Source organism: Dasypus novemcinctus, chromosome X, assembly GCF_030445035.2.
Source record: "Dasypus novemcinctus isolate mDasNov1 chromosome X, mDasNov1.1.hap2, whole genome shotgun sequence".
Taxonomy (NCBI): domain Eukaryota; kingdom Metazoa; phylum Chordata; class Mammalia; order Cingulata; family Dasypodidae; genus Dasypus; species Dasypus novemcinctus.
In genome coordinates, this window is record NC_080704.1 from 151458322 (window position 1) to 151480972 (window position 22651).

Genomic DNA, 22651 nt, shown 5'->3' on the forward strand with positions numbered 1-22651 from the left:
CACATATGAAATTGCACGTGGAACTCCACTATGTGAAGCAAATAAAAGCAGAACTGCTCTGATTGAAGCCGGGGTAAAAAGAGAGCATGAATTTCACATCCCAGTTTGAAAACCACTAGACAAGACCATCTATGAAATCCCTCTTTCAGTGCAAGACTCGTGAATTCTCTGCATTATATAGCATTATACTGTAAAGCTCTAGGACTATTTTCTTAGCTGATTCTAGATCATCTGAAAGAACTGAAGGGTTCACTCCTTACAGGATTCATTTAGCATCCCTACAGTAAGTTAACTGCCATGATTAAACTAATATCTCAGGGTAAACTAGCTTTAATTAGGTCACAATGTCCAATAATTAAGCTGTATATGGTTAGGTAGTGTGATCCATAAGATATTTATTCATTGAAGTTTTTCAAGACTAGCTTTATGGCTTAGTACATGATCTATTTTCAAAAGTGTTCCTTCCATATGTGCTTGTGTGCTGGAAAAGAATGTGTATTCTTCTAATTGATGACATGTAGGTAGGTACGTAGGTAGGTAGGTAGGTAGGCTGATAGATAAATAGATAACCATTAGATTGAACTTATTAATCATGTTGTACAAATCTTCTATAATGTCTATTCTATCTATCGATTGTCAAAGGAGGTCAGATTTCACAATTTTTTTCCTTATACTTTTCACCATTTGCTTTATATATTTCAAAACCATGAAAATTAAGTACAAAAAATTTATAATCGTTATAACTCCCTGATGAAATAAACATTTATCACTAAGCAATGATCTAGTGTATACCCAACAATGCTTTCTGTATTAAAGTCTATCTTATCTGATATTAATTTAGTTATATCGGTTTCCTTCTGGTGTTTTCAAAGTATATCTATTTCAGTCCTTTCTGTGTCATTACGTTTTAGCTTTGCCTTTTATATACAAATATATAGCTGAATTGAATATCTTCATCCATTATGATCACTTTTAACCTATGAGTTTTCACAATTTTAATTTATTATAATAACTGAGGAGTTGGTTTCCATAAACAAAGGGCCTTTTGAAGCTATCTCTGGGTTATCCTGCTTTAACCTGGTCACCATAATGAATTTCTAAACACTCATTGCTTGCATTCACTATTCTATAGGAAGTGAGCAAAAGTGCAGTAATCTCCATGCATGAACTGGAACTAATACCAAACTGAAGATTTGTCTTTATTAGTATAGTAATGGGAGAAAGACAATTAATGCAAAGAATGATGCACACAGGCATAATCCATTTGATGTAAATTAATACACTCCACATCTCAATTGCTCTGTATTCCTTCAGAAAAGTGCATGGAAGTGATTCATTAGGACTAAACACTTCACAAGAAACAGAGCAATTCTCTTAGGCTCACTGGGGCATCACTGCTAGTAAAATTTAAAAAGCAATCCAACTAAATAAGAAGTTCTTCTTCAGATATTTACATCAGAAAAGAACATGGTCCTTGACAATTCAGAGTAAATGAAGGGCAAATTATTCTCTGATACTAAAACTCAGAATTGAAGCTTAAACTGGGAGTGAAGAGTCCACAGTTTAATCAGAAATATATATTTATTGGCAATTGCCATGCTACATTTATATCATAAGATAACAAGTTCAAAACTATTGCTAAGTTATAAATATGAATTTATGCAAAATTTGCAGGTACTGAATTTTATTTTCAATTTGCATGTGTTCCAATATTTGAATATTTATAATATTACAGAAAAAGCACAGTGGAATGTGCAAGAGGATTTATTTAGTGTAATGCTCTGAAATGTGTCAAAGTATTTGAGAATGTTCTTAGAGGCAAAATAGCAGAAATAACAAATGGGATGCAATAAGACCAACTGAATAAACTGCAAATTCCAATACCTAATAAAATTACAAAAGCTCTTTTGCCAATAAATATTTTACTAAAGATAAGAAAAATATTTCTCCAAGCATACCATGGCATAGTTTCAGGCAACATATACCATTAAGTGTACTATGCATTATGATGTAATGGATGGAGAAAAATTCCCATACATACCAATTTTCAATAAACTCAACTAAATACCTCATTTTTTTTTGTCAGGGAATAACGATGTTAGTTTTCATTTGTGAAGCATGTTCTTCACACAGTCTAAATAACTTGTACCTATGGCATAGTTTCGACGGAGTTTCAACAATAGGATTATGTATTTCACTGTAGCCCCTCAGATATCCAGAATAGTTGGGGAATGATGTGTTCTAATCCACTTGCTTTATGGTTAACGAGGCAATGCTCTTATGAAATGATACCACTCTAGGACAGGGCAGTGCCAAACAGAGCGGATTCCCCTTCTTTTCCAGATGAGGGCAACATGTATGTTAAATGATCTGAGCCCTCAGGTATAGATCATTAGAATTATAGCCCTTTATTTCATTTTTGTGGCCAGACCGTCAGCTGACTAGGAAAAAGGATCATGAAGATTCAAATTCTAGGCTCTCTTGGATGTTTGGCTGAACAGAATAAACCTGAGGAGGGGGCGGCATCAACCTTTCGTACAAAAAGAACATCTCAGAAATACTAAGTCAATGACAGAAAACAGGTCATTTACAAAATATAACCCCCATGCCTTAGGGATACCTCCCTAAACACTTACTGAATTTGCTTGTGGACCAGATGAACTGCTTCTAATTTTTGACCCTAAATTCTTTTTTTTTTAAGTGAAAACTTCAGATAAGAAGGCAGAACTTGGGGTTGGGGTAAGGATTCAGGGCAAGGAAAATTCTCCCCAGTTTCTACTTATAACTTTGGAGTTTAAGACTAGACCAATTGCATCAGATCTATAACTGCCCAGAGACTTAGCTAAGGAGGATACTATTAAAATTAAAGTGTTATCATCTTGGGGGACCACCATAGTTTCATAAATACTGTAATAAACTTCACCAAGGTTGAGGTATACTGACAAAACATCTTAAAACCTGCAATATATATATGTCTAATAAACACAAACGGCTCTATTCTTTCATCTATTCATTCATTCATTCTTTTAATTGAACCAGGTACCTCATATCTGGGAAGACAGCACTCAACCACTGGACCTCATCAGTTCCACTGAATTGGTTTTTTTGTGTTTTGCTTGCTGTTTGATTTTTGATTTTAGGAAGTACCCAGGACCAAACGCTAATCAAATCAAAACAAAATCCAAAACAGAGCACAGGGTAATGGATTCTCATGAACTATGCAAGTTTCTGAATCAAGCACCTTTGCATCTTGACCCCTAACTATTAATACTTATTGTCACCTTGAGTATGATTTTCTAAATATTTCAGTGTCCATGCCACTCCAGATAAATGGTCAAAGGAAATCAACCAACCATTTATGGGGGGAAAAAGTTAAAGCATAAATATCAATATATTTAAAAATGTTTAATTTCATGAATATTTAACTTTTCCGGGAAACTCCTTCAACTATATCAAAAAATCAAAGAGGGAAGCAGTTGTAGCTCGAGTGATAGAGCTTCCCCCTACCATATGGGAGGACCTGGGTTTGATCCCTGGGGCCTCCTGGTGAAAAAGAAGAAAAAGTATACCCATGTGGCAAGCCAGTGACTGCATGAGTGCCCAAGCAACTGCCCACGTGGTGAACGAGTGCCCGTGCAAGTGACTCACACAGCAAGATGATGATGCATCAAAGAGAGAGACAAGGGAGAGTCAAGGTGAAGCACAGCAGAAACCAGGAACTGAGGTGGCAAACTGACAGGGAAAATATCTCCCCATCAGAGGTCTCCAGGATAGAATCTCAGTGATCCTAAAGGAGAGAAATTGAGAAGACAACACAGGGAAAAAAAAAAAACAGGGCAGGAGGAGGGGAAGGGGGGAAATAAATAAATAAATAAATAAATAAATAAATAAATAAATAAATCTCTTTTTAAAAAATCAAAGATAGTAAAGCCAACGATTTGACAAAACTTTATCTAAACTGAAATGAGAAAACAGAAGACACAAATAAATAAGAAATGAAAGTGGGGACATTAGTACTGATCTTATAGAAATAAAATGGATTGTAAGAAAATATTTTTAATAATGGTACAACAATTAATATCTCAGCCTACATGTACAATGATGTATTAAAAACTGCTTTTTGACCTTGAATAAAAGGGGGAAATGGCAAAGACAAATGAGTTTATATGGCTAAGAGGCTTCAAAAAAGAGTCGGGAGGTCATCAGAGGGTCGCACTTACGCATGCCTCGGGAGGACCCCAGAAACAGCCAAAGTAGATACAACCCCAGGTACTGGTGCTCCTGAGGGCTACAGAGACCCACAGGTTCTATGGTCATGGCAGGTGGCTCTGGAGTTCAGTGCCATGTCAGTTGGCCCTACTTTGGAGTTTGAGTTCCTGAGTGTGATGGAGCTGGACTCAGATAAGACCATCCTATACATGTCTCTTCTGTCACTTTTACTGAACCTGTGGTTGGTGATAGGGATGGTGTATACTCAGGAGACTTGAATCTCTGGACTGTCCATGTGCCAGCTGGGCCCTGAGCCTCAGCAGAGTTGCAGCTCCTACTCTCTGGTTCGTTGGCCTAACAGGGAGGTGAAGATGGTCAACCACCACACCAGGGAACTGAGAGTGCCTACAACTGCAAGCAGAAGAACTGCATTCATCATCCATGTGGAATCTAAGCCCCCTCTTGATCTAGAGGTGGAGTGGACATCACCATCCCAGGGTCCACAGAATGGAGGAATAAAATATGGACTAGAGTGGACTTACTGATATTCTACTATAAAACTATTGTGACTAGTAACAGAAAAAATTGTACCACTGATGTGGAGAAAGTGGCCACGGTAGTTGCTGAGGGCAGGGAGAGGGAAGAAGAGATGTGATGTGGGGGCATTTTTGGGACTTGGAATTGTCCTAAATGATACTGCAGGGTCAGATGCTGGACATGATATATCCTGCCATAACCCACTGAATGGACTGGGGGAGATTGTGAACTACAGGGTAAATTATTATCCATGTGGTGCAGCAGTGCTCCAAAACGTGTTCGCCAAGTGCAATGAGTGTGCCACAATGATGGGGGAGGTTGTTGGTGTGGGAGGAGTGGGGTGGTGGCCTGGGGGGTATATGGGAACCTCTTATGTTTTTTTTAATGTAACATTTTTTGTGATGTATGTATCTTCAAAAAAATACAATTTACAAAAAAGATTGGGGTGGGGGGTGGGGAGTAGGTTACGTGGGAACCTCTTACGTTTCTTTTTTAATGTAATATTCTGTATGATCTATTAACGTTAACAAAAAAAAGTGTTAAGAAATAATTGTACATCAACTAATTAGATAACCTAGATGAAATAAACAAATTCCTACAGACAAATTAAGTAAACTGACTCAAGAAAAAATTTAAAATCTCAACAAATAAAGAGATTGAATTAGTAATCAAAATTAAAATAAAAAAAAACTCCTAACCAAGAAAACTCCAGGGCCATATGGTTTTACCAGTGAATTCCACCAAACATTTAAAGAAAATTAGCTCCAATCTTTTTCAAACTCTCCCAATGCACTTAAGAGGTGTAGGGAGCACTTCTGAACTTACTGTATAAGGCCTTTGTATTCTGATGACAAAGCTAGGTGAAGGTATTAGAAGAAAATTAGATGAATACCCTTATGAACATATCTGCAAAGTCCTCAACAAAACACTAGCAAGCCAAATACAACCATACATTAAAAGAATTATACAACATGACCACAAGTGTGTATAATGCAAGGATGTCTCAACATAAGAAAATGAATCAATGTAACACACCACATTAACAGAATAAAGGAAAAAAAACACATGACCCTTTCAAATTGATACAAAACAGCACTTGACAAATTCCAGGACACAATTTCTTGACAAAAACATTCAGGAAAATAGGAATAGATGGGAACATCCTGAACATGATAAATAGCATAAAAACCCCAGCTAACATCATACTCAATGATGAAAGACTGAAAGCTTTCCCCCTAATGTCAGGAACAAAACAAAACAAGGAGGGTAGCTTTTACCACTGTCATTCAGCACGGTACTGGAAGTTCTAGCCAGAGCCGTTATGCAAGAGAAAGAAATAAAATGTATCCAAATTGGAAAGGAAGAAGTAAAACTTTATTTGCAGATGACAAAATTCTATACCTGGAAAATCCCAAAAAAATCCACAAGAAAGCTATTAGAGCTAAAAAACAAATTCAGCAAAGTGGCAGTGTACAAGATCCACAAGCAAAAGTTACTTGTGTTGCTATACACAAGCAATGTACAATCTGCTAAAGAAATCAACAATCATATTTACAATAGCACCTTAAAAGAATAAAATATCTACAAATAAATTTAACCAAGCATGTGAAAGACTTGTACACTGAAAACTACAAAATGTTGCTGAAAGAAATTTAAGACCTAAATACATGGAAAGACATCCCACATTCATGGATGAGAACACTTAATATTGTTAAGAAATAAATGCTAGCCAAAGTGATCTATAAATTCAATGCAATCCTGATCAAAATGCTAGGTGCCTTTGTTTCAGAAATGGAAAACCCAATCCTTAAATTCATATGGAATTGCAAGGGGCCCTAAAAAACCAAAACAATCCTGAAAAAGAACAAAGATGACTAACACAACCTAATTTCAAAATTACTACAAAGCTAAAGTAAACAAAGGACTATAATACTGGCATAAGAACAGACATAAAGACCAATGGAATAGGATTCAGAGTCCAATGATAAACCCTCACACCTACAGCCAACTGATTTTCAACAAGGTTGCCAAATCCACTACCATTGGGAAAACTACATATTCACATGCAAAAGATATAAATGAGCCCCTTCCTCACACCATATACAAATAATAACTCAAAGTGTACCAACATCCTAAGTAAAAGCCATAAAAGTCTTAGAAAAAAACATGGAACAGTATCATTAGGACCTTGTTTACAACAATGGATTCTTAGATATGATAACAAAAACACAACTACAAATGAAAAAAAAAGATAAATGGGATTTCATCAAAATTAAAAACTTTTGTGAATGAAAGTACTTCACCTTGAAAGTAAAAAGACAACTTACAAAATGACAGAAAATACTTAGAAATCACATATCTGATAAGGGCATAAGATCCAGAATATATAAAGAAATCCTATAACCAAACAAGAAAGAGAAAACCAGTTTTAAAAAAATGGGAAAAAGACTTCAATAGACATTTCTCCAAATATACAAATGGCCAAAAAGCACATGAAAATATGCTCCACAATATTAGCCATTAGGAAAATGCAAATCAAAACCACAATGAGACACGGATTCACACCCTCTGTAACGGTTGTTATTAACAAACAAACAAAAAAAAGGAAAATAACAAGGGCTGGGGAAGATGTGGAGAAATAGTGACATTTGCTCATTTTGTTGGTGGCAAAGATCATTTGGAGGTTCCTCAGAAAGTTAAGTATAGAATTACCTTGTGACCTGGCAATCCCACTTCCAGGTATATACCCAAAAGAATGGAAGGCAGGGGCTGAAACTGATATTTGTTTGAACAACGATGTTTATAACAGCATCATTTACAATTGCTAAAAGATGGAAGTGTCCATTCAATGATGTATAGATAAACAAAAGCTGATCTATACATATATTCAAAAGAAATGAATGAGGGAAGCAGATGTGGTTTAAGAAATTGAGTTCCTGCCTACCACACAGAAGGCCCCAGGTGCCTCCTGCAGAAGACAAGCAAGAAAGCGAGCTGGTGCAAAGGGCTGATGCGGCAACTGACACAACAAGATGATGCAACAAAGAGACACAAAGATCAAAGACAATGACAGATACAACAAACCAGGGAGTTGAGGTGGCTCAAGCGAATGAGCACCTCTTTCCCACATGGGAGATCCCAGGTCCGGTTCCCGGTGCCTCCTAAAGAGAAGATGAATGGACACAGAGAGCACACAGCAAATGGACACAGAGAGCAGATAGCAACAAATAAATAAATAATGAAATCTTGAAAAACATATAAAAGAGAAGTGGATGTGGCTCAACTACTAAGGCATTTGCCTACCACATGGGAGGTCCCAGGTTCAGGTCCCAGTGCCTCCTAAAACAAGACAAGCAGATGCCGCCTCCTGCCACAAGAGACCTAGATGCCGCCACAAGAGAGTTATACTCCATCCTCTGCAGCAACAGAGCTAGAGGCCACCCCTGCCGCAAAAGACCTAGACTCCATCCCCCACCACAACAAGCAGAGGCCACCACAATTCAGCAGATGCCGCAGTCCACAGGGAGCGGATGTGGCTCAGTCCACTGGGCACTCCCCTCTCATGTGGGAGGTCCCAGTTTCAGTCCCTGGTACCTCCTGGAGAAGGTGAGCAAACAATGAGCAGACAGATGAATGAACTATCTGGAGAAAGTGGGGGGCTAAGTAAAGAAAAATAAAGTAGGTGGTGGACTTAGCCCAGTGGTTAGGGCATCCGTCTACCACATGGGAGGGCCACGGTTCAAACCCCGGACCTCCTTGACCTGTGTGGAGCTGGCCCAGGCGCAGTGCTGATGTGCGCAGGGAGTGCCGTGCCACACAGGAGTGTCCCGGCATAGGGGAGCCCCAAGCTCAAGGATTGCACCCCGTAAGGAGAGCCGCCCAGCACAAAATAAAGTGCAGCCTGTCCAGGAATGGTGCCGCACACGCGGAGAGCTGACACAACAAGATGACGCAACAAAAAGAAACACAGATTCCTGTGCCACTGACAATGACAGAAACAGACAAAGAAGATGCAGCAAACAGACACAGAGAACAGACAACCAGAGTGGGGGGGAGGGGAGATAAGTAAATAAATAAATAAATCTTAAAAAAAAGAAAAATAAAGTAAATAAAAATGAATCTTAAAAAACATATTTTAAAAAAAAAGAAATGAATGAACCTTGAAGACATCATGTTGAGTGAAATAAGTCAGGCACAAAAGGACAAATATTGTATGATCTCACTGATATGAAATTATAATAAGCAAAGTCAAAGAATCAGAAACTAGAATACAGTTATCTTGGGCATAGGTGGGTATAGGAAATGAGGAATTAATGCTCATTTGGTACACAGTTTCAGTTTGGGGTCATGGAAAAGTTTTGAAAATGGATGGTGGTGATGGTAACACAACATAGTGAATGTAATTGACAGCACTGAATTATATATTTGAATGTGGTTAAAAGGGAAATATTAGGTCATAAATATGTTAGAATAAAATTTTCAAAGACAATAAACTGTACAACACAATCAGTGAACCCTACTTCATTAATTGTAACAAAGAGACTTCACTAATAATAGGGAAAACTGCATGTCGGGGGGTACACGGGAACTATATTTTCTGCATGATTTTGCTATAAACCAACAACATCTTTAATAAGAAAAATCCAATTCAAAAAACAGTGAAAAGGATAAATTTTATGTTATATACATGTTATCGCAATACAAACAATAAAAACCCAGTGTTGGCTAGGCTATAGGGAAATAGGTACAAATATGTGTTGCTGATGGCACCGTAAATTAGCACTGCCATTCCAGAGAACAATTTGGCAATACGCTATGCAAGGTATTCATGCTCCTTGACCCAGCATCCCACTTTTGGTAATATAAAAGAAAAAAAATCAAAATGAAAAAACATGCTCTTGGTACAAAGCAGCTCATAATAACAAAAACATGGAAGCAACTAAATTTGTAATAATCAGTGGATGGTGAAATGAACCATAGTGTAACAACCAGCAAAAATATTATGTAATCAGTACAAATTAGAAATGTGAGATGAGAAATCCATAGGACACATATGTCAAGAAAGGCTAAAATCAAAAAGAACACCAAACGGTACCTTCATACTGACTCTAACTATATAGGAATTATCTGGACTTGTTGATAAGGAGCAGAAAAGAACAGAGGAGATTTGTTCATTTTAGGCAAAGGAGCCTTATGTTAATTTCTCTGCATTAATGTACAAACAAGTGGCAACGGTTCCCTTTAGCTCCCAGATTTGTCTTTGCTTCTCTTCACATTTGCCCACAAATTCCTTTCTTGTTCCCATATCCCAAGTCAACTATACACAGTCACTTGCCATAAGCAAATGCATAGGGACATCATCGCCCCCCACCAAAATGCAGGAAAAGTAAATCAAAGGGGAACAAAAATGAGGAAGCTGAGAGGAGCAAAGTATTTTCAGGCCTACTGCCTGTTTCTGAAGGCAGGCCCAGTTTGCCTTCTGCTGGGAATATGCAGGCACACACTCCTTTGAGTGCCACATATGTGACTACACAGATAATGGAGTCAAATGGTGTCTGAGCCTAAGAAGGCAGGACCAATATAGAAATTTGACTTAACTAATCCCACCCCACCCACCCCACTCCCACAACTTATATTTCCAACTGGGCATACTATTAATTTTCCATCCTATTTAATTTTTTTTGTGTGTAGGACGAAGTGTAAACTACAATGGAAAGTATAGTCCACGGTTAGTGGCAATACTTCAATATGTGTTCGTCAATTGTAGCAAATGCACCACACTAATGAGGAATGCTGTTAAAGTGGGAAAGTGTGGGAGGAGGAAGGGTGAGGTATATGGGAATCCCCTATATTTTTTAATGTAATATTTATGTAATCTAAGGCATCTTTAAAAATAAAAAAAAATTTAAAAGAAGCTACAATGGCAATTTACTCCCCACTTCTTTCTACTGGAGTCCCATGGCTTCTGTGGGAACATAATAGGCTATCATCAGAAAAATCAGTAGATAGAGATACAAGTCTGAAGGTTTATTTGACTGAGGCTGCTTTGCTCCTTAAGGACTCCAAGGATATGCAGAGGCTAACAAAATAACCAGTCACCGTCTTTGGAACCAAAAAGTAAACCTGAGGGTATTTTATCACAGCCATGGTCAAACAACATTTTTTTTAATGCTATTGTTTATTTTTATTTTAAAAGTAATCTATATTCATAAAGGAAACCCAAAACTTTGATAAAAGCAGAAAAAGTAAATACTCACTAATAGGTCCATTAATAAACTGATACTTTTTCTTCCAGACTTTTTCTTTTTTGTTTAGATTTGGCGGACGTGGAGGGGGGTGGCAGGGAGGGATTTGTCTTTCTCTTTTTTCTTTTTTAATAACAGCTTTATTGGGACATACCATACATGTTACCCATTTGAAGTATACAATCCAATGATTTTTAGTTTATTCACGGGGTTGTACAACTATCACCACAACCAACTTTAGAACATTTCATTACTCCAAAGAGAAACCCTGTAACTTTTAGCCTTCACCCTCTTCTCCTCCCACTTCCTCACCACCACCCCTGGCCTTAGGCAACCACTAACTTATTTTCTGTCTCTATGGAGCTGCCAATTCTGGACATTTCAAATAAGTGGAATCACACAGTGTGTGGTCTTTCGTGCCTGGTTTCTTCTACTTAGCAGGTTTTCAAAGTTCATCCATGTTGTAGCATATGTCAGATATGTCATTTCTTTTACAGCTTAGTAATATTCCATTGTACAGATGTACCAAATTTTGCCTATCCATTTAACAGTTGATAGCTACCTTTTTTAACCTTTTTAAAAAAGATTTATTTATTTATTCCGACCCCTTCCCCTCCTTCTGCCCTGCCATTTTTGCTGTCTGTGTTGTTTTCTCTTCTCATTTTCTCCCTCTAGGATTCACCGGGATTCGATCCTGAGGACTCCTGATAGGGAGAGAGGTTCCCTGTCAATTGTGCCACCTCAGTTCCTGGTTTCTGCTGTGCCTCACCTTGATTCTCCCCTTGTCTCTCTCTCTCTTTTTTTTTTTTTTTTTTTTTTGATGCATCATCATCTTGCTGCATGACTCATTTGCACAGGGCACTGGCTCACCATGCGGGCACTCGTGCGAGCACACTTTCTCTTCTTCTTTTTCACCAGGAGGCGCCAGGGATCAAACACAGGTCCTCCCATATGGTAGGCGGAAGCTCTATTATTTGGAGCCACATTTGTTTCCCTTTAACCTTTTATTTTGAAATAATTTCAAACGCAAGACAGTTGAAAAAACAAAATAAACTCCACAGAGAGAAATCCAAACCCCCAAAGGCCCACCCCACACCCCCAGACACTCACATGCACCAAATTTAACATTTTGCCAACTTGTGTCACTCTCTTTCACCTATCTATCTATCTATCTATCTCTCTATCTATCTATCTATCCATCCATCCATCTATCTTTCTTCAGGACATTTGAGAGCAGCTTGCACACATCATACTCCCTGAACATACACTACTTCCATGTACGTTTCCTACAAATAAGAATACTCTCGTAATCACCATAAATGCACTTATCAAGTGAAGAAATGTAACATTTACATAAAGCTTACATGCTATATTCCAACTTTTTCCTGTGTCCGAAAAACGTCCTTTTGAGCCTTTTCTCCTCCATTTTTAGATCCCATCCAGAGTTATGTCCTGTATTTAACTGTCATTCTCTCTTTAGTTTCTTTTTTTTTTAATTATGGAAGCATATATACAACATAAATCTTCCCATCGCAAACCATCCCAAGCATACCATTCAGGGGGATTAATCACATTCAGAATGTTGCAGTACCCACACCACCATCCATTATTAGAACTTGCCCTTAACCCCAAGGGAAACCCTACACTCATTCTTTATTGGCCCTGCCTACCAAACCTGATAACTTGTATTCTACTTTCCATCTCTATGAGTTTGCATAGTCTTCAGTAATAATTGTAGTTACCATGGGGTTTAAATTAAACATCCTTTTTTTTTTAAAGATTTATTTATTTATTTATTTCTCTCCCCTTCCCCTGCCCTCCGCTCCAGTTGTCTGTTCTCTGTGTCTATTTGCTGCATGTTCTTCTTTGTCCGCTTCTGTCGTTGTCAGCAGCACGGGATTCTGTGTTTCTTTTTGTTGCGTCATCTTGCTGCATCAGCTCTCCGTGTGTGCAGCTCCATTCCTGGGCAGGCTGAACTTTCTTTCGCACTGGGCGGCTCTCCTTACGGGGCGCACTCCTTGCACGTGGGGCTCCCCTACGTGGGTGACACTCCTGCGTGGCAGGGCACTCCTTGCGCGCATCAGCACTGCGCATGGGCCAGCTCCACACGGGTCAAGGAGGCCCAGGGTTTGAACCACGGACCTCCCATGTGGTAGACGGACGCCCTAACCACTGGGCCAAGTCCGCTTCCCAACTGTAACCATCTCATTTGGTTTTTTTTGGGGGGGGATGTTTTTTGTTTTGTTTTGTTTTGAGGAGGACAAGTTACCAGAGATTGAACCCGACACCTTGTACATGGGAAGCAGGAATTCAACCACTGAGCTACACCCACTCCCCTCATGTTTGATTTATCATTACATTTTATGTATTTGTCTTTTAGATCCTCTAGGAAGTAAAAAGCTACTTCTCTCCTTCTTTTTTAAAAATAGTTGTACTCATACTGGGTCCCACAATGTTCTTTCTCTTTTACCGATAGCCTTAAATCACTAGCACATTTGTATACTCTATAATAGGACATTTTAATGGCTTTGTAGTATTTCTTGGGATTTCTTGAACCGTTCTCTATAAAAATATTCAGATTGTTTCCAATTTGTTGGTTTTACAAATTATCCCAGTATGTCTTCTCAGAGTGCCCTGTATTGTTCTTCAATGGCATGTCTCACATTTTTAATTATCTGTTTCATGTCTATCTTTCTGACTGTACGGTAAGCTCCACGAGGGCAATTGCCACATCTGTCTGATTCCTCTCACCGCATCCCCAGCCTCTACAACAGTGCCTAGTGTATGGAGGATACCCAATATCTGTAGTATAAATGAAAAAATAAATAAATGATGGTGTGAATGCATGAAACACATGCATAGAATTATCGGTTTCAGTAAAACCCCAGAAAACAAATCTGGGGATAAAATATGCATTTTAAGTCTCTCAATTTATATCATATAATTTATTTCCAAAGGGATCACTTACATTCCCACCAATAATGTATAAGAATGATTGCATTGTCACACCCTTGCCAGCACTGAATTCTATCCTTTTTTGTTTGGTGGTGGTGGTGTGTGTTTATTTCTTATATATATTACACACATACACACACACACTAGTAGTGGTTAATTAGTCAAAATAGAGTTTCCTGTTACTGTTTAATTTTGCATTTCTTTTGTATCAGGGAGACAACATTTTTCCACGTCTGGAAACTAGCTGTATTGTAAACTGTGCATGTTTTTGTTTTTCCAGTCAATTCCTAGGAGTTCTCTATACAGGAAAGATGTCAGCCTTTTGTCTGTTGTATTTGTTGTGAATACTTTCCCCAGTTTGATATGTGCCTTTTCATTTCGGCTATTTTTTGACAAATGATCATTTCTCATTTTTATGTAATCATAACTGTCAATCTTTTCCTTTATTCAAACATCCTTTCCTTGCCCAAGAGTCCCACATGTGAACTGCAGCTATGAGCTAAACAATAACACCAAGTATGAAGCAGTTTCCACATATACAACTAAGCTCTAACCTGCCCCAGGGACACAGTTCCCACCTTCATATAAGCACCCAGACTGGAAGGCCAAGAAAGATAGACTAAATCCTTTACTGGTCCCTCCAGCTCAAACTGGATCCATTTCTTGGCCTGTCCATTTCCATCAACGGGACCACCTCCACTCCAGACTAGAAATTCGGGGGGTACCTTTAAATGGATTCCAAGTTTCATTTACCTTTGTGTTTTCCACATTCCTTCCATCTAAGATCTCCTCATATTCACTGGCGTTCAAGTGCCTCATTACCATTCCAGGTCCGCCACAATCAGAACCCATCCCAACTGCCAATCCTTCCCCAAGCATGATCCTTCTCAGTACTGGCCAGACCAGGATAGGTGAGGCTGCTAGAACAAACAATGCCATGAAGATGCCATGCCCATCCTCAATGCCTCCTTTCTCCTAAATAGAACCCAGAGATCTTCCCAAAAAGATGTCCCTGTTTTCTGGCCTATTCCTCATACTTTAGAAAGAAAAGGGCCTTAGAGAGATCTCTAAATTTCCCATTTTACAGAGCAGGACAATGAGGGGGAGAACATGGCCCCAGTCATATAGTTCCTCCCACTCAGGGAGTCTACACTGCAAAGTTCTGTACATTATACTCTAATCTTTAATGACTCAAGGCTGAAAAGAGTGACTTTGGCTTTGGGTTTTGCTTTGCCTCTAATCTCCTCCAAATGCTAGCAGTGTATTGAGAATATGATAGTTACACCACCAAGTTTGTTGATTTGACCTAAACTGTGACATAAACAGTCATAATATTCTGGGTTTTTGTTTTGTTTTGTTTTGTTTTTAGTAAATATACGGCATTTGAAAGACATTGATTTCCAAATTGTTCTCAAACAAAATTCATCTTCTTTACCAAACAGTTTAAATACCAAAATATTCTGTAGTATTGGAAGATTAGCGAGAGAAATGATGGTTTGTCTTCCCTGGAATATATTGGGTAATTCATATAATTTTGTTAAGTAACTGAGTCAAAGAAGGAATGACTATTCTTTTAATATCATTTCATGTAACCTACGTTGACTACAGACATACATAAAAGACAAGCTCTGACATTTTAATTACCACCGAAGAGTACTAATGAAGAATTATTATTAAGAAACACTAATTCTGAGTAGCCTGTTATACTACCTGGAGCTCTCAGCACTTTGTCGGGACTCCAGCAACGTTTCTGCCATCCAGATGATGATGCTTTAAACACTGCTGAAGGCCTATAAATGTGACCATTACATATTCCTCCCCACTCCTGGGAAATAGGTAGGAGGGTACAAGAGCTCTCATTAAAGAAAGCTGCAGAAATGCACCATCAGCTAATCAAAGCTATCCCAGTGAGCACCCATCCAACTGATGGCCTGAGGACCCCAGGGATAGCACTGCTGACCCCAATGGTCCATCCACTCACTGCCTCATCCTGTACCAAAAGCCCACCAGGTAATCCTGCTTCACTGCAAATCAAGAAAGGGAAAGAGTGGGTGGCTGGGCACACAAGGCATCATAGGACACTTGCACAATATAGTTCTTACCCTTTCAGATTAGAGCCACTGTTTAAAAGGAAATGGAAGAAATGAGAAAGCTTTTCTCCATTCAAACACCTTTCAGCCTTTTTCATGATATCCTCCAGGGCTTTAGATGACAATTAACTACCCTACAGTATAGCTGCTGGAAAATATAAAGACGCTAAACGACTTGGGTGCAAAAGGATGATGATCGGATTCTTTCAATAGCAATGTTTTATGACTTAAACAGTTGTAGAAATGTCAGCCACCATGGATCCTGGTGAAGGAGAATGAAGCCAGTGCAATTTCTTTCAGTCCGATTCTAAACTCCTCCTACAGACCAAGTTGTACCCTAGCACTGGGCTACCAAACAGACGGAATTTGGCTTGAGAAAAGCCTGCGGGATTTGGAGGTTTTAACAGCTGCTGAGCAACAATATTTTGATAAATTTTCAAAAATGTTCTTAGAAATTCCAAAAAAAGAGCAGGACCCTTCTCTAACCCCCACAACATATTGGCAGACAAATACATGAAACGCAGTTGCTGTTTTGGTTTTTTGTTTTTTAAAAAAATTCTGTTCTTAATGAATATCTTGAGCCTTTTGCCAGCCAAGCACTCTCTTTGTCCTCTCCCGGCAACGTGATCACAGTCTCCTACTCAGCAGTTAAATATCCCCCAAGCACTTTACCATCCACTAAGCAGTGCAGCTTCTCAAATCTACCCCTGGGAGCAGGATTCAGGGGGCTTGGCTAACAGCCATGAAGGCATCTCCTGCTCATGCCCGCCCCTCCTCCCCCAAATGTGGATGGATGGCTGTACTTCTCCCTCCTCCCTGCTCCGGTCTCCTAATGCTGCTTATCCACCAGGCCTCCCTCCTCCCCCATCTGCCCAGCTTTGCAGGAATTATGAACATGGAGATCGGAGGCCCCTCTGCCCTCTGCCACCACACTGACTCCAAGTGAGCAGAAAGATTCAAGAAAGTAGAAAAGAGCTGATTCTCACCCAATTCTACACTCCACTGTGCAAAATTACTGGTGAGGACAGCGATGGTGTGGTTGATAACAATATTAACTAACATTTATTAGCTCACTTGGTGATCAATACCTTCCACGCATGTCCTCATTTAGTCCTCACAAAAACCCAAGGGGCCATCAACAGGGCCAGGCCTGGGGTTACAGAACTGGAATCAGATCCTTGCTGAATCACAAAAGAGCTCAATGACCTTGGGAAAGTCCCTCAGCCTCTTAGGGCCTCATTCTCATCTGATCAATGGGGATACTTAGGCCCACTCTGCCCTCCTCTCAAGGTGAGTGCAAATTTACAGAGAAATTCTCAGGGATAAAGGGATGTGAAAGCTAGTCTTAAACTGGAAAGCCCTCTTGAGGCAGGCACTGGTCCAAAGTCACACAGCTGGTTCATGGCTGGCCTGGAACCAAGGCCCAGGTGCCTGGACTCCCAGGCAGGCAGGCAGAGCTGCTGTTCCCCTCAGTTCAAGCACAGCACAGAGACTACTGGCTGGTGCCTTGCAGAAAGGCTGCTCTTTGATGGAATTCCCAAAGCCTGGCTCTCATCTCCTGCCACCAGTCCCTCACGATCCCACATTACTTCCAGCACAACTGTCTGGGCCTGGAAATGTTCACACACACTCCCCCACCAAATACAAACACATTAGTGTACCCAACTGTATACACATATACTCTCTCACTCTCACACACGTATGCTCATACAGATGACCAGAACTCACAGAACTGGTCCTGCAAGCAGGGATTTGCCGGCCTCTTGGGGAATTCTGGAAACCTCAGGCTACCACTAGTCTTCAGGAGGAAGATGTCTGGAGGTGAGCAGGAATTAATGAAACAAAAAAGTACCCTTGAGGTAGAAATGAGTTTCTCTGGCAAATTTTGTTATATCGTTGCAAACTCTTTAAGGCCCACTAACTGACTTTTCTTTAAAACAGTGGTTCTTGTTTGATCAGACTAGATGGCACTGTGGTATCACCCTGTTTTGTGACCAAGAAAATCCCATTTTATTTCAAATAATTTGGCCTCAACTAGGGACAATCTGAGCGGCTGGACCCTTCCATTCTGAAAGGTTCTGGTTGTTTTAAGGAAACAACCTGAAGAAATCTGCCAGAGGACAGCAGCCACCATAATCCATCATCCAGACCACGTAATAATGTGTTTACAGACCACATCACACCCTGACCTCCATGTTCAAGAAGATCTGTAAAGGCACACTGATCCTATGGGACTCCAGGGAAGGCTGTGGCTTCCCTGGTGGCCAAGACCTTATTTCTATTGCTCTGTCACTAGCATGGCTGCAGAATTGTATTTTTGTCCAAAAGATCATTTTTTCTATCACTACCCCTTTCTAAACCTACAAGGTCCCTCAGCAAGAATGATTTATTTTCTGTATGGCCAAATTATTTGGGAGCTTCCAAAACAGCAGAACCTTGTTGTGACAAGGACTTTTACAGAATCCTCACAATGGAATGAGGTGCCCTCCTTCTTGAGGCAAAGGTTCTCTTGGAATGGGGGGGGGGGGGGGGGAAGCTGGTAGTGCTGAAAAGAAGACAAATGAAAGCTCAACAGATCCTACCAGAAGAGAGGACAGGAAAATGGACGGAGGGGAAAGTGTGGGAAAGTCAAGGGGGATATTTCCTTTAAATCTCAATGGTTACCAAAAGTCGGAGGGCACCATTCGTCTATGGCTGGACATAAGAAACTGCACAGGCTGTTGAGTTCCAAGAGCCACCCACAAAGGCCACCTTGTCCAGGGTACCTAGTGCCACACACGTGGAGTGCTGGAGTCCAGGGGGACAGTCCCTGCAGCAGCCCCGAGGGCCCCAGGCATCACCCCCACAAGAGGCTGGGAGCCCGGCCATGTCCCTACGTGCCCAGAGACCCCTGACAACTAGTCTCCCCATTTCCACTCCCTGGCTTTCCAGCCCCAGCCCAGTTTTGTTTTAGGGATTCTTTCATAAAACAGGAGCCCTGATTGGAGTAACTGCACCCCAACAAACAGACCTCTAGCCCCCACCTCCTTTACATTACACGAAGGCCTCCAGCAGAGGGACACTGCAGCTGAATGGAGGAAAATGTCCTAGCTTCAAGAGCAACTAGCTACCGGCTATTCAAAAACCAGCGTTCTCCGCATAAACCCTGGCCTTGCAATAGCTGGTCTGGCGGTGACTCGCAATCTGGCCTAGGTATCTGTAAATCAGGCAAGACAGCTGATCCCCACTTAGGTCCAGGACAGTGATCCAACAAATGCAGTCTCTCCAGTCCGCCCAGCCTGCCCCTCGGTCCACGAGGTGCCCCGCTCGCACCAGCAATGCGCCGCGGAGACCTCGCGTGCAGCTGGTGGTGAGGGATGCAAGCCGGGCACCCCCAGCTTTCCTGGGATGTCCCCACACAGAGACAGAGGGACACCCACTAACCCCAAGAGAGTTGAATCGAAGGAGGGTGCTGGGAGTAGGAGGGGAAAGGCGAGAAAAGTCAGCCGGAGAGAGGCAGAGAAGCCAGGAGAAAAGCGGAAGAGGGAAATAGAGGAGGAAGGAGGAAAGAGCAAGCGGCCAGGAGCGGACAAGATCAGGAGCGCGGGGGAAGGGAGTGAGGGGAGAGAAAGCGAGAGAAAGAAAGGCTGCGAGAAAAGAGGGGTGGGGGAGAATGCGGGCGCGGGAAGCAGGAAGAGAGCATGGCCAGGAGGCTTTGGAACCCGGGCGCGGCGCAGCAAAGAGAGAGGCGAAGGCAAAAGAAGGGCAAGGGACGCGCACACAGCGCGCGCCTTTTTCCGGCGCTCCGATGCGGGGTCTGCGTGCTGCGCCCCGCACTGGTGGCGGCCGCGCGTGCGCTGGTTCGGGGCCGCTCCTTCGGCACGCACTCCTAGCCGCGGAGCCCGCCGCCCCCGGGCCGGTGCCGACCGACCTCCTGCGGCTGCCAGGGCGCCTGGCGCCAACCCAACCGCGGCGCCAAAGTGCGCGCCGGGTCCCCTGCTAGAGGCCGCCGCGCCTGCCCCGCCCCCCGCCCCCGGCCGGCCCGGGCCCGGGAGCACACTCACCTGGACGGTCTCAGCTTGGCGTCGCGCTTGCCGTCCACCACGGCGGGCACGCAGCTGGTGAGCTCGGTCCAGTCGGCGTGCAGCCCGCAGCTCCAGCCCGTGGAGAATCTGGAGAAGAGCCAGGTCTCCCGCTTACCGGGCCGGTGGCAAGTGCATTTCTTCTGACCCACGCGGCACTCGCATGGCTGCTCCAGCTGAATGTTGCGCACCAGGTGGCGGCCGAAAGTGGTGCCCCCGGTCTTCTGGATGTGCAGGAACACGATCAGGTCATCGCCCTTGATGTCGAAGTCTACCTTGCGCAGGAGGTCGCCGCGGCTGAAATTGTAGCGGGGCACGAACCTGGCGGAACTCTCATCCTCCGAGCGGTACGGGTCCGGCACCGGGGAGCTGAACGCCTGCAGGCGGAGGAGCTGGCATTCTGTGCCGGGGCACACGTATTGGAGGACGATCACGGCAAATAGGAAGAGCATCACCAAAGCCAGCAGCAGCTTGTTGGATTTCTCATCCATGTTCCCGACGCTGGGGGAAACCCAAGCTCGTTACGTCAATCCCGCAGCTCAGCCCGCGCTCGCCAGGCGTCCGCACCGCCCCCTCCCCCTGGCGCCGCTGTCGCGCCCCCTTCCCCCTCCCCTTCGCACCGAGTACTCCACCACGGCGGCGGCGGCGGCGCGGCGCCCTTCCCGGTTTCCTTCCTTCCCGACAGGCTCAGCGCTGCGGCTTCTGCGGCACCACCACCACCACCCACGCCACCCCCCCACACACACACATACACACTCCTTCCCGCGGGCCGCCTGCGCCCACCCCCCACCCTGCACGCCGGAGCACCCCCGGAGCTGCTTTGCCGGGTTTCGGACGCGCGGGACCCCGCCTGCCCGCGTGGTCGCACTCTCCAACTCACGCTCGGATTCGGGTCCCCGCACGTCTCGCTCCACTCTCTGTGGCTCCCGGGCTCCCATCCCCTTCCCGCCTTGCCCACCGGGCTTTCTCCGGCGTTTCTGCCCCCAGCCCCCTTGGCGCTCACACGGCCACCTCCCCGCCTACCCGGCTCTCGGGCGCCCTCCCCAAGCGCCCCGAAGCCCTATTCTTGCCGGTGTCCAGTTGCCCACCCTGGAGGCCGCCTCGAGTGAGCTCGGAGCCGGGCTTTCGGAGTTCCCCTGGGGGAAGGAGCCCCGCCGGCAGCCCGACTTGCAAGCGGAGACGCTGAGCTGCCAGCGAACCCGCGGCGAGGGGGCCGCCGAGTGGCCAAATAACGCGCCGTGCCCCCTGGAGCCCCCAAACCCGGCCGCCGCGGGCCGGCAGGAACTTTGCCTCCTTCGCTCCCTTCGCGGCTGCCTTCCCTCCCCACACTGCCCCTGAGCGATCGAGTCGGGGAACGCGAGCCCCGCTTTCTCCTAGAACGTACCTGGCCATGGGACCGAAAATCTTGGAGAAAACTGCACCGAGCACGTGCTTTAGCGAGTGGCCCAGGGCGGCCAGGCCCCTAGTGAGCAGGGCCCGGCAGAGGGAGCCCAGGTCCCAGCGTCGCCTGAGGTCGTGCATCCGCCTGCGGCGGCCTCGGGGCAGCAGCGCGAAGAGCGGGGCGCGCGGGGCTCCCGCCAGGGAAGAAGACGCCTTTAGGGGCTCGTCCGGGAGCGGCCGAGAGTTGAATCCACGAGACACACCCCTAGGAGGGCCCTCGAGGACTGAGGCGGCGACCAACCCTAGCCGGCTCACTGCCAATTCGGCCTCCCCTCTGGAATGCCGGCGGGGACAGGTGGTGCGGGCGGGCGCTCCTCGCTCCGGTTGCAGCGGCGGCCCGAGCGCCGGGGCTGCACACGCAGGCAGTGCCATTCCCCCCTTCAGGCAACTCAGGGTACTAAGGATCAGGAGCGAGCCTGAATTTATATAATAATGCCTCACGCCCAAGAGCTGGAACCACTTCACAGGCAGAGGACTTGGGGGTTTTCCCTGTGTTGGGGAACGGAGGTCACTCCAGTAAACGCATCACTCCCGTCTGGCTTGTAATTTCAACCTCCCCTAAATAGCACAATACAAACTGGATCTTTTCCCTCTCTCTTTGCTTCTTTCCTTCCCCCCCACCCCCGACGGAAATGGCGGGGGTTGGGGGAGGCGGTGGCGGCGGGCAGGGGGCGGTTTCTGAAAAGGTAAGTCAGCACGAAGGAGAGAGCCTGACCAAAACAATTACAGAACGCGAATTTGAGCTTTTTCGGGCCTTAGATTCGTTTTCAAGCTTCTTGTTGCTTAATCTCCCGAGCCCCCTGCCCGGCGCCGGCAGGAGGACTTCGCTCTGGTAAGGTTTACTGAATGAAAGGGTATGTGATCGGATACTACACCTGAGTGGGACGATCTAAATAAAAAGGTGATGTGAGGATGAGGAAAGTGAGGCCCAGAGAGGGGAAGGGACGTGCCCAAGGTCATACAGCAGAGTCTCACGGTTTGAACTCTGGAAAGTAGGTCTCATGTACCCTTTTTTTTTTTTTTTTTTGTCACTAACACCACCTCTTCTACTAAAGAGACTCAGATCATCCTCAAGCCCCCGTGTGCAAAAGGCTCTCTTCTGGAGGACCAGGGA

At 43.8% G+C, this 22651-nt stretch overlaps 1 protein-coding gene across 3 annotated transcripts in view; it reads right to left on the bottom strand.

Annotated features, from left to right (window-relative positions):
* Positions 1–22156, bottom strand: part of HS6ST2 (heparan sulfate 6-O-sulfotransferase 2) — a 393484-nt gene extending 371328 nt beyond the window's left edge. For all 3 annotated transcript variants that reach the window (XM_058292088.1, XM_058292087.1, XM_058292086.1), the window contains exons 1-2: positions 21482–22156; positions 20080–20598 (exon numbers count right to left, since the gene is read on the bottom strand). In XM_058292088.1, coding sequence (XP_058148071.1) covers positions 20080–20598; positions 21482–21909 — 947 coding nt within the window. In that variant the 5' untranslated portion in view covers positions 21910–22156. The remainder of the gene's footprint in view (positions 1–20079; positions 20599–21481) is intronic.
* Positions 22157–22651: the final 495 nt, after the last annotated feature.